Source organism: Sparus aurata, chromosome 2 (assembly GCF_900880675.1).
Source record: "Sparus aurata chromosome 2, fSpaAur1.1, whole genome shotgun sequence".
Lineage (NCBI taxonomy): Eukaryota > Metazoa > Chordata > Actinopteri > Spariformes > Sparidae > Sparus > Sparus aurata.
In genome coordinates this window covers 4980785-4994579 of record NC_044188.1, presented here as the reverse complement: position 1 = coordinate 4994579, position 13795 = coordinate 4980785, and the positions used below count along the sequence as shown (strand labels likewise).

General features: G+C 42.2%; 1 protein-coding gene across 5 annotated transcripts in view; it reads left to right on the top strand.

Annotated features, from left to right (window-relative positions):
- aplp2 (amyloid beta (A4) precursor-like protein 2) overlaps positions 1–12488 on the top strand; it is a 60024-nt gene extending 47536 nt beyond the window's left edge. For 2 of the 5 annotated variants that reach the window (XM_030406225.1, XM_030406199.1), the window contains 7 exons: positions 1994–2093; positions 2911–3084; positions 3795–3830; positions 5821–5903; positions 7383–7460; positions 9793–9948; positions 10199–12488. In XM_030406225.1, coding sequence (XP_030262085.1) covers positions 1994–2093; positions 2911–3084; positions 3795–3830; positions 5821–5903; positions 7383–7460; positions 9793–9948; positions 10199–10300 — 729 coding nt within the window. In that variant the 3' untranslated portion in view covers positions 10301–12488. The remainder of the gene's footprint in view (positions 1–1993; positions 2094–2910; positions 3085–3794; positions 3831–5820; positions 5904–7382; positions 7461–9792; positions 9949–10198) is intronic. The other 3 variants (XM_030406213.1, XM_030406208.1, XM_030406218.1) reach the window with 3 other exon arrangements.
- The last annotated feature ends 1307 nt before the right edge of the window (positions 12489–13795 follow it).

Genomic DNA, 13795 nt, shown 5'->3' with positions numbered 1-13795 from the left:
AGTCTGAGTTCATCTTCGGAACAAGGAAGCACATCTCTGCTATTTTTGTGGCAGATCTGTTTGTGAACATGAGAGAAGATTTATATTGTGGGCAGAGATCAGCTGACTGCCTGTCCTAAGATCTCTGCTTCATAGTCGTAAAATGTAAAGTCTGTTTCTTGATTTTACTAATTAAAAACATGTTTCTCCTCTTACCTGTAGCACCAGTTATCCATCTAGACTGTTTCGGTGTTGAGTTTTTGAGATACGGGCTGTGGAGACGTATTCCTCTCTCAAACATAATGAAACTAGATGGCTTGTGGTGCTTAAAGGCCCCAAAAAATAGATTTAAAAAACACAACAGCAATCTTTCTTTCCAGAATTCATGCAGCAGCTATTTTCCTTAAACTCAGCTACACCCTCCAACCCTTTCAACATGCTGAAAGAAGTGGCCTCCGCTCGTGGATGAGAGGCGAGATGACTTGAAATAAATACAAGGAAGAAAAAGAAAAGAATATGTGTGAGAGGATTTATTAGGAGGATGCAGGCGGCAAGGATTGTTTCTGCTCTTAATGTGGATCATCGAGGGCGACGCGGTTAAAAATACTGAAAAGCTTGTGTGTTTGTGTTTGAATCAAAACTATTATATATTAACGTGCCTGCGCCAGACACATAGATGCAAGACAAGACTGTATTCAGAGAGCTGCTGTCATGTCAGCAGAGGAGCGTCCGGTCTTCGTTGGCTGTAGCTCGTTACCTCCCCTCGATCCGTCTGCAGCTGAGCCAGATGTTTAACCGCTGGAAATCGAGCGGATGTTGGTCGAAACACGGCGAGCTGTTGCGGAGCACATCAGTTCACACATATAAATCTTCCACCCGCTGAAATGCATCGCAAATCTGCCTCTGATCTGGTGCTTTTTATCTGCGATCTCGTGAAATCGTAAGCAAACCGGCAGATCAGGGCTAAAATCTTGAAGTCTGAGCTTAAGGCTAACTAAGCTAGCTAAAGTCAGAGGAAACCATTTTTGTTATCTGCACCGAGATAGCAGAAAGAAAATAGTCGCTGCATGAAACTTCTCATGCTGTTATCTCCTAAACTCTCCTAAACTCAAGACGAATAATTGGATTATTTTAGGGTGCATTGTCCCTTTAATTAAAACTTCTAACTTATAGTTGTTTCACATGTAGTACCGTGGCACTCTTTCTCCATCCTCTCTCCTTTATCTTCCTCGTTGTTCAACTCTTTCCTCTTTCTGCCTGGTTTGTTTGTTTCGTCATCGTGCCGACGCTTGTTTCTGACGATCGATCTAAATCTTCTCGCATCTTTCTCACCGCGCCGCCACATTTTTTTCCCCGCTTCCCTGCACAGATTCTCCAGGAAAAGCCAAAGTTGTAAATCTGTGATGCTATAAGATGTCAAAACTAGTAACCTAATCAGTGACAATAAGCCAGAGAGGCGTTCAGGGGGATTTCGTGGGATAAGGGTGCATTTTCTGCTCCATTAATGTCAGCTTTTGAATAAATACTGTTGGGATGCGCATTTTATACTAATAGCTGGCAAATCACTCTTTAATTAGATGTCACTGGATTAGTGTTGAAATGAAAGGATTTGTCATATGCCATAAAAATGATTCTACATCATTTTTAAGGGACAATTTATCATTTTTAGTCATTTAATTCCTAAAATCCCACTTCTCCAATGTAAAGATTTAAAGCTTTTTCGTTATTTGGTTTAATTATAAATGTAATTCCACTGTATATTTAACTGTGTTTCAGACAAAATAAGACACCGCAGGCTTACAGCGGGCATTTGTTTTATAATCTATAGAATAAATTCATGAATAGGTTTATCGAAGAATGACTGCAGTGCTGGATATACGCAAAAATGTTGAGTATTTTTGTCCTCCCGGATCATTTCCACGCAGGGAGGCAGTTTCACTTTGATGTCATCATGAAAACACAGCAGGACTTTGGTTACATGACACCCTGTTTGTCCATTTCTTCACCCCCCCAGGTGATGACCCACCTGCGTGTGATCGAGGAGAGGATGAACCAGAGTCTATCTCTGCTCTACAAAGTACCATACGTGGCCGACGAGATTCAGGATGAAATTGGTGAGTCGGGTTCTGTCAAAACCCCCCCCCCCGGGCCCGGCTTTTGAGTGCTGCAATAAGAATGAAGTGAAATGAAAACAGTGATGGAATTCGCACATGTGCCGGACAGATATAAAGCCGGCACGTCGCATTTTCTTCAGCACCTCAGTGAATTTGTTTTTCTTCTTTCATCCGTGTTTCTCTTCTTTGTGCAAGAGGGAAATACAAATATAGGAGGGGAGCAGTAGACAGGCTTCAGTGCCGTCCAATTATCAGAGACAAAGAGAAAAGTCTTCTTTTTTCTCCGTTTGAATTCATGAAAGGGAATTTTAAACCACTTCTACTCTCCGTCTTTAAGGGTCTCTGCTCACCAGCTTCTTGTTTTTACAGTAAGATCCGAAGCTGGAAACTGTACTCGGAATATATTCATCTCCAGTGGTACGATTTAAGACGGGCAACGTCCGGCACAATTTACGATTTTTCTTTTGTTTCCACTGGTTCATTAAAGGGACTATAGCGTGGTGTTGCAGTGCAGATTAAAGTGGAGCGGGTGCCGTGACAGAACTGGGTCACAGCTTTCACTGTGCAGCATCCTGTTGGGAGATGTGCAGATTTACACGGAAAATAGCTCTCAGGAAAATACTAATTGGTAGTTAGCAGGAATGGGAGCAGACGTCTCGTGCAGCAGTAGCTCTCTTTGAAAGGGAATGTTAACAGTAATTGGTGAGACGCTCATTTTGCACATTGCTGCCATGTTCCAGGCTGACAGGTGTTGGCATAAGCCAGGTCGTCTCATGGTTTGCTTGTTTGTTTTTTTTTCGCACCTTTTTTTTCGCAGACGAGCTTCTCCAGGAGCAGAAAGCCGACATGGACCAGTTCCTGTCGTCTATCTCCGAGTCACAGCCGGACGTCACCGTGTCGTCGGAGGAGAGCGTGGAAGTCCTCGTGTCCGAGGGAAAACCCTACCGGCCCATCCAGGTCACATCCTTGGGGTCTCGTTCAGAGCCGGAGGGTGAGCAGCTCCAGCCTCTGACACACTCACAAGAATCATCATGAACAGCACCATGGTTGTGTGGACAACAGTAGGTCGTACAACATAAGTCTTTCTGAAGGACGTCGGTGACAGAGCATGCCAGAGCTGCTGCACAGTGAGGGAGAATAGGTTTCCAGTGTGTTTTATGCCGATGCAAATATGACGTGCAGCCATGAGTTCGGCCTTATCTGTGCCTGCACAGTTCCCCGTGGCCTAGCTTTCAACGCAGCTCTACTGAAGTTCAGATAAATGCACAAAGCCTCAGGCTTTTGGTACTGAGCTGGAGCCAAAAGCTTAGGGGGGAAAAATGAGCAGTTATGGTTCCCCTCTTTGTCACATTTGTGCCAAACAAAAGATTGAATCCTCAAGGAGAGCAAAAAAAAAAAGTGACAGATGGAACGCTTCCAACAAGATGGAAGGCAAATTACAAGTAAATCCCCAAGGAGCATTTAACATACACGCCAACGCCCCAGTGGGCTTAGACAGAGCTAGCCTATGTTGAAACAGCTCCCTTTTTTGAGTTTGGTTATATCTCAAGTTTATTTTCGGACTCCTCCCTGCTGGACTCTTTTCCTAATCAATTAACACAGCTTGATAATCCTGCCTTTTTTCTCTTCTCACCTAAGTTTTCTCTCTTCTCTCCTTCCCCTTTTTTGTTCTTTTTTCTTTTGCTCATTTCTAATGCCAAGGCGATCTATCAGACTCCCCACGTGCCTTCAAGAAAGGTTGGTGCCTCTGTTGCGTCTTGTTTTTTCTCCCCCCCCCCCTCCTCCTGCTCTTCCTCCTCCTCCTCCTCATCTCCCAAACCATTCCCATCTACTATTTTGTTCCACTCTTCTCCTTTCCCTTGGTGCAGTTTGGGATCCTCTCTCTCTCTCTCTTTCTCCCACCATTTCTATTTTATCAGAAGCCATCTGGTGGTTAATTTTCTGCCTTTTTTTTTTCTTCTTTTGATGACTCATATGGGCTGCGTGGTTTGGTTTTCAGTTGCTCTTGTGCTTTTTCATCATACTGGGATTATCACCTCATACTGAATAGCAAAGTCAGTGGCTTCTAAGTGTGATGGAGATGGATCACAGCCAGCTCCCGTCTCGGAGAGTCTCTTCAGTCGTGTGTCTGCTGTCATCCCGTCCTCAGTACATTTGTCAAAGCACCCTGCTTAATTATTCCCCCACCCACCGGCTCATTCCCCTCTTCCTGATAGGAGCTGTGTGATTTAGTGGCCCTGTCTGAGGCTCAGTGTTTCCGCTGCTGACCCACGGCCCGGTCTAAATTGGCCCAATTTGTTTTCCAGGACCCGAGACGGGGGACGTGGTTACGTCACCTGTTCCGTCTGATCCGGGCTTAACCTTGTGATCTTACCCAGTGAACACAGACACACACCTGCTTCTAATTATTGAATCTAAATTATATATTGATCGTATGAAAACTGATGCGCAGACTCCCCTGCTGTTCCTCCCGCAGAGCTTTGTCCCTCTTTACCTGCTGCTGGTTTCGCATTTTACTCGTTCAGTGACAGTTCTGCGCTGCGAGGCTTCGACAGCCTGGCAATCCTTGGTTGAAGTACCTTGAAAGTCCTTGAAAAGTGCTTGAATTTTACCCCTAAAAAGCTGTGCAAACCCTGGGATTAATCTCTGCGTTATTTTTGCATTGATCAACAACATTTAAAATACTGAAAAATGTCTCCATTGTCCATTTCCAGCGCTCCACAACTTATTTACCATTCTTAAAATAGATAATAGATTCCTCTGACCCAGAAGAACAATCGCTTGTTAAATCACTTAAATGATAAGTCGCGGCATCGTCTGTCGATCAGCTTATTGATTAATAGATTAATTGTTTAAGTCCGCTCAGGAGAGTAGGTCACGCTGCCCGCATAGAGGTCACTCCCATTGTGCTGTGTGTCACTGTGGCCGGCTGCGACGCCGTGCGACACCCTGCAGTACCATCGGACGCCCTGCCAGAGTTTCCAGACGTCACTTCTGCACGGCGAGGCGTGTAAACACACATCATTGTTCCAACGCTTAATCCAAAAGGCAATTGTACTAATCTTTAAGCGTTTGGCAGCGGCGGGACAGTAAAGCCGTCCGCAGACTCATCGCTGCTGTACATTGTTCAGGACCCTGCCCTCGCTGCCTCGCCTGCTCTCGCTCCTCCGTTCCTGATTTATTCATGGCGTATCTGCTGTGTGTATATTAATAGATCCTGTGCCTATTTGAAAACCATCAGTCTAACATGCATATTTGACACTCTGGCCCAGTTTCTTAGCTCAGCCACTTAGTGAGACTCTTTAAAAAATGATCATCTGTTCAAATCTGAAGGGACGGCGGAGGAATTTGTGAGATGAAGATCTACGCCGATGCAGAGTTGCCGGGATGATTCATAATTGTTTAGCTGGAGGTTTTAATTTAGTGAGTCAATCCGTGTTCGCGGAGGAATCTCAGCTGCATGCAAAAACACCACTTTGACAGGGCCTTTGTAGAAAATGTAAGGTCAGTGTCATGTTGGCTTCACAGTGCTCACACTGTGCTGAATGGAAGAAAGGGCTTTGTTGTCACCCGTGCACAGAGGAGACTGAGGCGACAGTTGTGTGGAGGAAAAAAAAGCGAGCTGGATGGCCTCGCACAGCTATCCACCATCAATACCACCATCCCTGTGTGTTTGTTTGTTTGTGCTGCTCTGCTGTTATTGACCGCGCTCCTTCACATCCCGCAGGCTCCGCCATGTCTGGTTTGGACGGTCTGATAGGCGCTGAGGAGAGAATCATCAACAGCAAACCCAAGATCAGCAACAATGTGGTAAGAGTTTCGATTTGACTTTTTATCATCCTGTTTGTGGCTTCGAAAGCTTTTCTAACTCGCTCGACGTGCGAACTGAGAGCCGCAGTGTTAAAGCTCAAGACACAGGGGAACATGTGGAAAGATACTAAATTGAACTCTCTGGGTTAAATAAACAACTAGCGCTGCAACGAACAGTTATTTTTGTTGTCAGTTGATCTGCTTATTTTTCACAATTAATCGATTAGTCTGTAAATTGTAGAAAATTGCAAGCAAACTCCTGCAAACTGTCTAACTTGAAACGTTTTGGTACGAGACCTTCTTCAGGCCAGAAGGAGTATTTTTTTCTCTTTCTCTATAAAATGTAATTATTTAAAAAAAAAAGGCTCATCACTATTTCCCGGAGAGCAAAGTGACGTCTTCAGATTGCTTCTTTTGTCCAACCAGCAGTCCAAAAAAAACAAAAAACAAAGACTCAAATGCAAATATTTGACATTCTTGCCTGAAAAATGACTGAAACTGTTATTTTATTATCAAATTCTTGGCATTTTATCGACTAATCGATTAATTTTCACATAGCTCTCTTAAGTTCAGCCTCTAATGAGTCAGATTATTCTAGTAACTATGTTGTCATAGTTACAACTATCTCACACTGGGCTATTTGCGTGTCTCTTTATGGCCTCTGCCAGCCGACCCTCATTCAGATCAACTCCACGCTTTGTTCGGCCGTCATCGCATGCTGCTTTTTCTTTGCCAGACTCACCATCCCTCCTCATGGATTCTCAAATGATGCTTGGCCGCTGAGTGTGTGCTGTGTTTCGCATGCTAATCCAACACCATCTGCAAAACTGTGTTATCTGTGTGTGAATATGAGTCATGCAAGTTTTTGTATGCATGCATGTTTCCTTTTTCTTCTTTTCTTTTTTTTTTTTTTTATCTTTTTTGGAAATGCTAGTCTTCTAAGACGGAGCAATCTGAGGTTAAAAATAACAAACGGTGGCGACACCGCAAATGTCAATCGTGACTGTTTTACTGTGAGAAAACCGACTCTGGACTGCTCTGTCTCTACTAACAGCAGATTCTGTTTCTGCCGTCTTGAACACACACCCACTTCCACTCACAGCGCTTCTTCTGTAGATTAAAGCTCTCGGCAATGAGTGGCTGACAGTCTGTTTTAGACCGACGTGTTAACTGTGTGCCTAGAAGAGAGTCTGTTGTTGATGCTTGCAAACCCCCTCCCTCTCTCCTTCCAGTTTGTACGAGACAGCTCCGAGTGTATCATCACCCAAACACAGATAATCCTTCCAGTTTACTTCGCTGTACATTCACAGCCTCTCGTTCTCCTCCTGCATCTCTCTCTCTCTCCTTCTCCCTATCTATCTATCTATCTATCTTTCTATCTATCACACACAAACACACGATCGCACACACACACACACACACACACACACACACACACTGTGGTGAGTGTAACCTGGGCTCCCCTGTCTGTGTTGACAGGTGATTGATGAGTCTCTGGATGTTAAAGAAGTGGTTTACAGTGCAGAGAGAGTCAGCGTTATGCATGATGATGAGCTGGTGAGTATAGCGGCGCCCTCCACAGGGCTCTCTGGGGAACTGTAGCTATCAGTAGTGGGGGGAGAAGATGAAAGAAGGAGGGAGTGTGGGAGTGTGCAAAGACACCCGATCTGCAGCTGATGAACTGTGAATAAAAAAAAATAAATAAAAGAAAGAAAGAAAGAAAAACACAGCTCTTGATCAGACCCTGAATCCCCCTACCTTGTTTTTTCTGTTCAGGCTAATATGTTTTGGTTATTTCTGCATGGGTGCATGTTTGTTATGTGAATGTATCTGAATGTACACATTGGAAAATCTCAGTTCATACGATGAATGTGAATCCACGCAAACTGAGCGTGCTCAGTTTATGTGTGAAAACAAGCAGTTAAAAAAAGAAAAAAAATATCCCCGGTGGCTGTTGACATATGATTAGTGTGTGTCATATGTGTCAGATTTACATAACGAGGAGTGTAGGTGACTCTGGTTGTGTGTGTGTATATGTGAAATAGGCCAAGATATCACACAGTTTCCACAAAGACACTTCTCATGCATGTGTACGCACATTCACAAGTCAGTCATGTTGCAGAAAGGGGAAGCTGTCCCTGCGTCACTGCGATTTGATTAAATAATCTAAGAATAACATCTCAATTCTCTTCTAGTTACCTCATCTCCCGTTTCAAAACTACTTTGAGGAAGATTGATCTCCTTATTTTTCCCTGTAAATAAATTACTGGCCTCATATTTTAAAGGGAAGTTCTTGTGTGTGTCGGCCTGAGAGCTAATCTTGTATCTTTCCATTATGACTATTGATCGTGATAACAATTTAACTCTCCGCCTTCGCTGCAGATATTTAGAAACACAGATTCCAGCAGGAACGCTATTGATCAGGCCAGGGAGTGCGAGCATAATACAGATTTCCCCCCCCAAAAAAATTCTAATTAAGTGAAATCATTTTGAAAAGAAAACTAAAAGTAAGCACAAATTAGTTATGGCTTATAAATCAGCTTGCACAGCATAGCAGATCCACTTCCAGGTAAACGTGACCGGCTTCTGTGTTTATGTGTGGATGCTGGGATGTTTACATGAGGCTTAATTCAGACCAAAACAGGAATTGCTGCAATTAGTGCAGGATTGTGGAGGAAACAACTGGCAGAGTATCACTGTCAGGTCCAGGAACTCCATCCAGATAGCGCCTGGTTTCTCGACTCCAGACTCGGGGACAGCAGCTCTTAAAGAGAAGCTTTCTCCAGAGTATTTGTCCCTCCGTGCTGATGCAGTCTCCTGGCAGCACCATGTTGTTCAGGGCACCAAGCAACATGACCAAACACAACAGTGCAATAAAGCTGACCTCTAAATAGCCTGAATGACAGTGAGTATTTGTTTCGCCCTGATATGGAAAGTGTCCTGTCAACCCGCGCTTGTAACAAAACTCAAAACTATTTATAGTCTCATTTATTTAATTGTCTGAACAACAAATCCGTTGATGAGTCAGTCTGACTGTTGGGCCGTATTTCTCCAAAAAAAAAGCTGATTCTTTTACCTCCAAGACTTAAAAAGAAAGGGAGGACTGACAACGGATTCGTTCTGACACAATCTGATATCGCTGTGTTGGTGTTGTTGCTTTAACATCATAATGAACGTTGCTCCAAGACCATCATCACAAGTAAGCAATCACAGTTGAGGGAACTTGGCCTTTCTAACACACGGTTAACGATGTGAAGAGTCTAATTTAACCCAAACCATTATTTTTCCTAAAGCTAACCACGTATTTTTGTTGAATAAACCTAAATAAACTGCGACAGAGTGTTAAAGAAATAAGTAACCAGCATGTTACAAGCAAGGGTTAGAGTCCTGAGTCTTACCCGGAGCAACGTGACGACTCCAGGACGGTGATGTTGGATTAAACTTTGGTCTGAACGAGGCCTCGGCGTGAGACTTGCCCTCAGTTTAGCTTCAGTTAGCAAAACACAAGAAAGCAGTTTGTATCAGCAAGTTTCCAGACGGCGTTAGGATGAATGTTTAGTGCAGTTATTAATGTTATCAGGATTATTGGTCATAATGGAAATGAAGAACGTGAAACCAAGACCCAGATTTACAGATGAAAAAGGGTTTATTGCGTTGACACACATTTTTAGACGTCTGGAGAGGAGCTTTATTAAGATGCTCATATAACGGCGTGATAACAACAGTTTAAACGTCTGTTCAGCGTGAGAAAACAACCTGATTAAAGTGTACGAGACCGTCATTATAACAGCAAAGACAACTTGACGGTGTCTCTTTTAGTGGTGCGCATGTTTGGCAGGTGTCGCCTCCTCACTGTTGCTTTCCCCTCTCACCTGTTCTCCCCTGTCAGGAGTCCTACCGCCCCCTGGGAGAGGACTTCAGCTTCGGGAGCAGCGCGCTCATCGGCCTGCTGGTGATCGCGGTGGCCATAGCAACTGTGATTGTGATCAGTCTGGTGCTCTTGAGGAAGAGGCAATACGGCACTATCAGTCACGGCATCGTGGAGGTAAGCCACCTGTGAAGTGGAGCGGTGGGGCGTGGGGGAATTTTTGGGCACACACCGGCACAATCTACGAGCTGCTATCCATCTGAAGTGTCAGATCAGATCTAATTATGAGGCGTATGTAAATGAAGAATGTAAAGGAATTGAATTATTGTCCCTGCGGTGATTTAAAATACGACACACGCAGCATGTTGTGCCTCGCGGAGCAGAGTGGCCCCTTGTTGAGGTTAATCATTACGTGTCTGTCTCGCAGGTCGACCCCATGCTGACACCAGAGGAACGCCACCTCAGCAAGATGCAGAACCACGGCTACGAAAACCCCACCTACAAATATCTGGAGCAGATGCAGATCTAACCAGAGCCTGCAGGGGGCGCTGCAGAGTGACGGCGACCGAGGGGGGAACATACTACTGACCAATAACATATGCTATTGTTAAAAGAATCATTTGCATACATCCAAACTCCATTTACTGGTTTGTTCAAAACAATCCTTAAATAATGCTACTACTTCTACTACTGCTACAATTGTACTATAGAGCTCTTTTTGATCATGTTTCTTTTGAAAAAGGTGATGTATCTGCCATTTTTTTTTTTTTTGCATATTACGGAAAATGTGATTCTGCAGATTTTCTCTGTAATTACCAGTACAGCTATCTCAGATCAAGATGTATAACATTTCTTCTGACATTTTCTTTCCTTTTTTTTTTTTAAAGTGAAATGCAAATCAAGCACAGATTTAAATGTTTTTCGAGTGGCCATCGTCAAACCGGCATACCAGACAGACACTGCGCCTCCGTTTCCCATCATGCAAAGTGTCGTACATGCAGTCTCTGATGGTTTTTTCTCCGAATGAATTGGTGTTTTATTTTGTTCTTATTCCTCTCAATAGATTGCTTGTATATGAAGGTTCTTTGTACCAATTAAAAAATGTATAGTGAAACAACAAACGAGAAAAAAATGAAATCATGAATTATTTACTTTCTGTTCTTTGTTATGATGACAGACAAAATAATACATATACAGTTTAAATATATATATATATAAGAGTAGATGTTTTTATTCCACCTTTTTTTCCCGGGAAAGAGGTTATAAGTCGGTTTAGGCTTCTGAGCGTGGCGCGAGTTGTGTTTCGCAGGCACACTGTTGGAGATTGTCAGGGTAGGTGAAGGTGTGCACAGACCCCCAGCTCAAACACATCACACGAAAACCTACTCTTACTAAGTGAATGTGATAATATTTCCCCTTCTACACACACAAACCTTTCATCAGTAGGGAAGCATCGATAGATTACCTATGTGTTACATAGTTGAATGTACTGGAGAAGCTTTTTTTTTCCATACTATGTACCTGACAGGTTCCTATGTGGCTTTGATTTTAAAGGCCCCTGTCACAGACAATGTGACGGCGAGTGTTGATGACATAACACAAACTGACAAACAGAAGTGTTGTGTTTTTTTTTGGTTTTTTTTTAGTTTCTTGTTTTGTTATTTTTGCACAAATCATCCGAAGCGAGCGGCAGAAATGCTCCTTTGAAAAAACATCAATCTTGGGGATGATGTACACACACGCTAATAGAGCGACTGTCGGACAGTCTGACAGATCAGAACAGGGCCGGCCCGGTGGCGCAAAGGATAAAAACATGGGGCCCGTCTACCACCAGGGGGCCCCTGAATGGAGCGAAAACGCAGAATAAATGGTGGATTTACGGGCACTGTAACTAAGTTTGAGCTCACAACAAATGCAAAACATCTGGAAAAGGGTGTTTTTTAACCTGCACATACCAAATTGGGGATTGTAGCAACTAATTTGATGGGAGCTCAGACTTTCACCAGAACACAGTTTGCAGTCTGGTACCCTGAAAGGCTTGGACCGGCCCTGAATGAATGCCAACTGTAGACAGCTCGGAGCTGGAGGGGCTGTGCAGGCAGACAGAGACACAGAAAGACGAAGGCTTGGAGAGCTGGTTTCTGATTAAAGCGAATTTGTGTATTTTTACAGGTGGAGAATGACACAAACAAGTAAACTGAATCCTAAAGTCCTTTTTTCTCTCTCTCTCTCTCTTAGTATTGTCTTTGTATGCCTGTATAGTTGATGTTGCAATCATGGCTTTTTTCCGGAGGATTACCTGTGGTGTGCATTGTTCTTATATGAAATGATATGATATATATTTTTAAGTTTGTTTTCTTGTTTTCTATTTTTTCTCTTCCTGTGACAGTATCTCTGTATGTGACTGTCTCACTATGCACCCCAAAACGGCTTCAATCTTGTAACTGCCTGCCTGATTGTGGGAGGGGACTGGGAACTAATAAATGATGCATATTAGTGATTAAAAAACAAACAAACAAAAAAAAAAACTATTTGATTGACACCAGTGGAAACAGATTTATGGTTACAGGGGGGGATACACATCAATAAACTCACAACTTCCATATGGACGTGTCGTGCTTTCATAGTTACACAAATGTACATAATGTATATTTTAGGTCAAATGATTATTGGCCTGAGAAAATATAATCTTTTTGTTATCATAATCAGGGTTTTTTTTAAATAATTTTCAGGTTTTAGATTGATGATCACATAAATACATTCAGTTATGTGATAATTTGGCTCTGATGCGACTTGCAATCTGCAAAGTTACTTGAAACTAAAGTAATTACATAAATGTAGTGGAGGTATAAAGTGTCAAGTAATGGAAATACTCAAATAAAGTACAGCCTTTGGAGTAAATGTACTTAGTTACATTCCATCACTGTGTCTGGCACATGAAATATACCTAAGATAGAAAGAAGAATATAATATTTATTTAAACATAGAAGACAAAGAAATATTAACATTATAGAAACTGGAACTGGCATTTATTCTTGAAATAATACTTATAATAGTAATAATAATAATAATAATAATAATAATGATGACCCTTTGTTGATTGATTAATAAAACTAATCCTGTTATGTGTGACTTTTATATGATTTTAATTACATCTAAATTTTCCCTCTGATTTTATAACACCAGTTCAATTCAAGTGTCACATTTTATGTTAAATATCTTTAATTAAATAACTGATTAAATTAAAACAATGCAGATTAATAAACTGTGTGTTTACTCAGTTATTGCATAACATAGTTATAAGAGGATGTTTATTATGAAACACAGTGTCACATCAAAATGTGTATCATCTTATAAAGTCTTGCATTTTAAATACCTTACTCTGTCACCTGTAAAGAAATGTATGTATTAAAGTTTCTTTTCTTTTCATTAATCTCTATATTTATTTATTTTGGGCCCCTGGTCTTCCTGTAGGTGGAGGTGACTCGGTATATTCAGCGGGTTATAGAATTACTAGTGCCGCCTCGTTGTATCAATCCGCCTGTGTGGTGTTCAGCGGATTAACACGCGGATTCTCACAGATTGATTCCTCTCATTGGGGGAATTTCCGTTTCGGGGGATGCACTTTGTCATAAACAGAAACCTACAGCTCATGATGACTCATCATCATCATCATCATCATCGGTGCGTTGAACAAACAAGGCAGCGTGAAGACATGACTGATACTTAACACAGATGGCGTGAAACCCTCATTTTATTAATATTTGACTGTATAAAACATTGATATGGTAAATATGAATACGTATAAAACGTTTTTGGTATTTTAATTAGATTGTAACTCGTTGAAATTGTGTCCAGGACACAAAAATATGTAGTCACTAGAAGAAAAAAATAATCGAGTTAATGTGCGTTTTTGTTTATTCTAGTCTTTTCTTTTCCTGTCGTTGTTTTCCTCAAAAAGTCCTCTTCACCTGTGTCAGGTAAACAGGAAGTCCTACAGGTGTATGCGGGTTGGAGACACGCC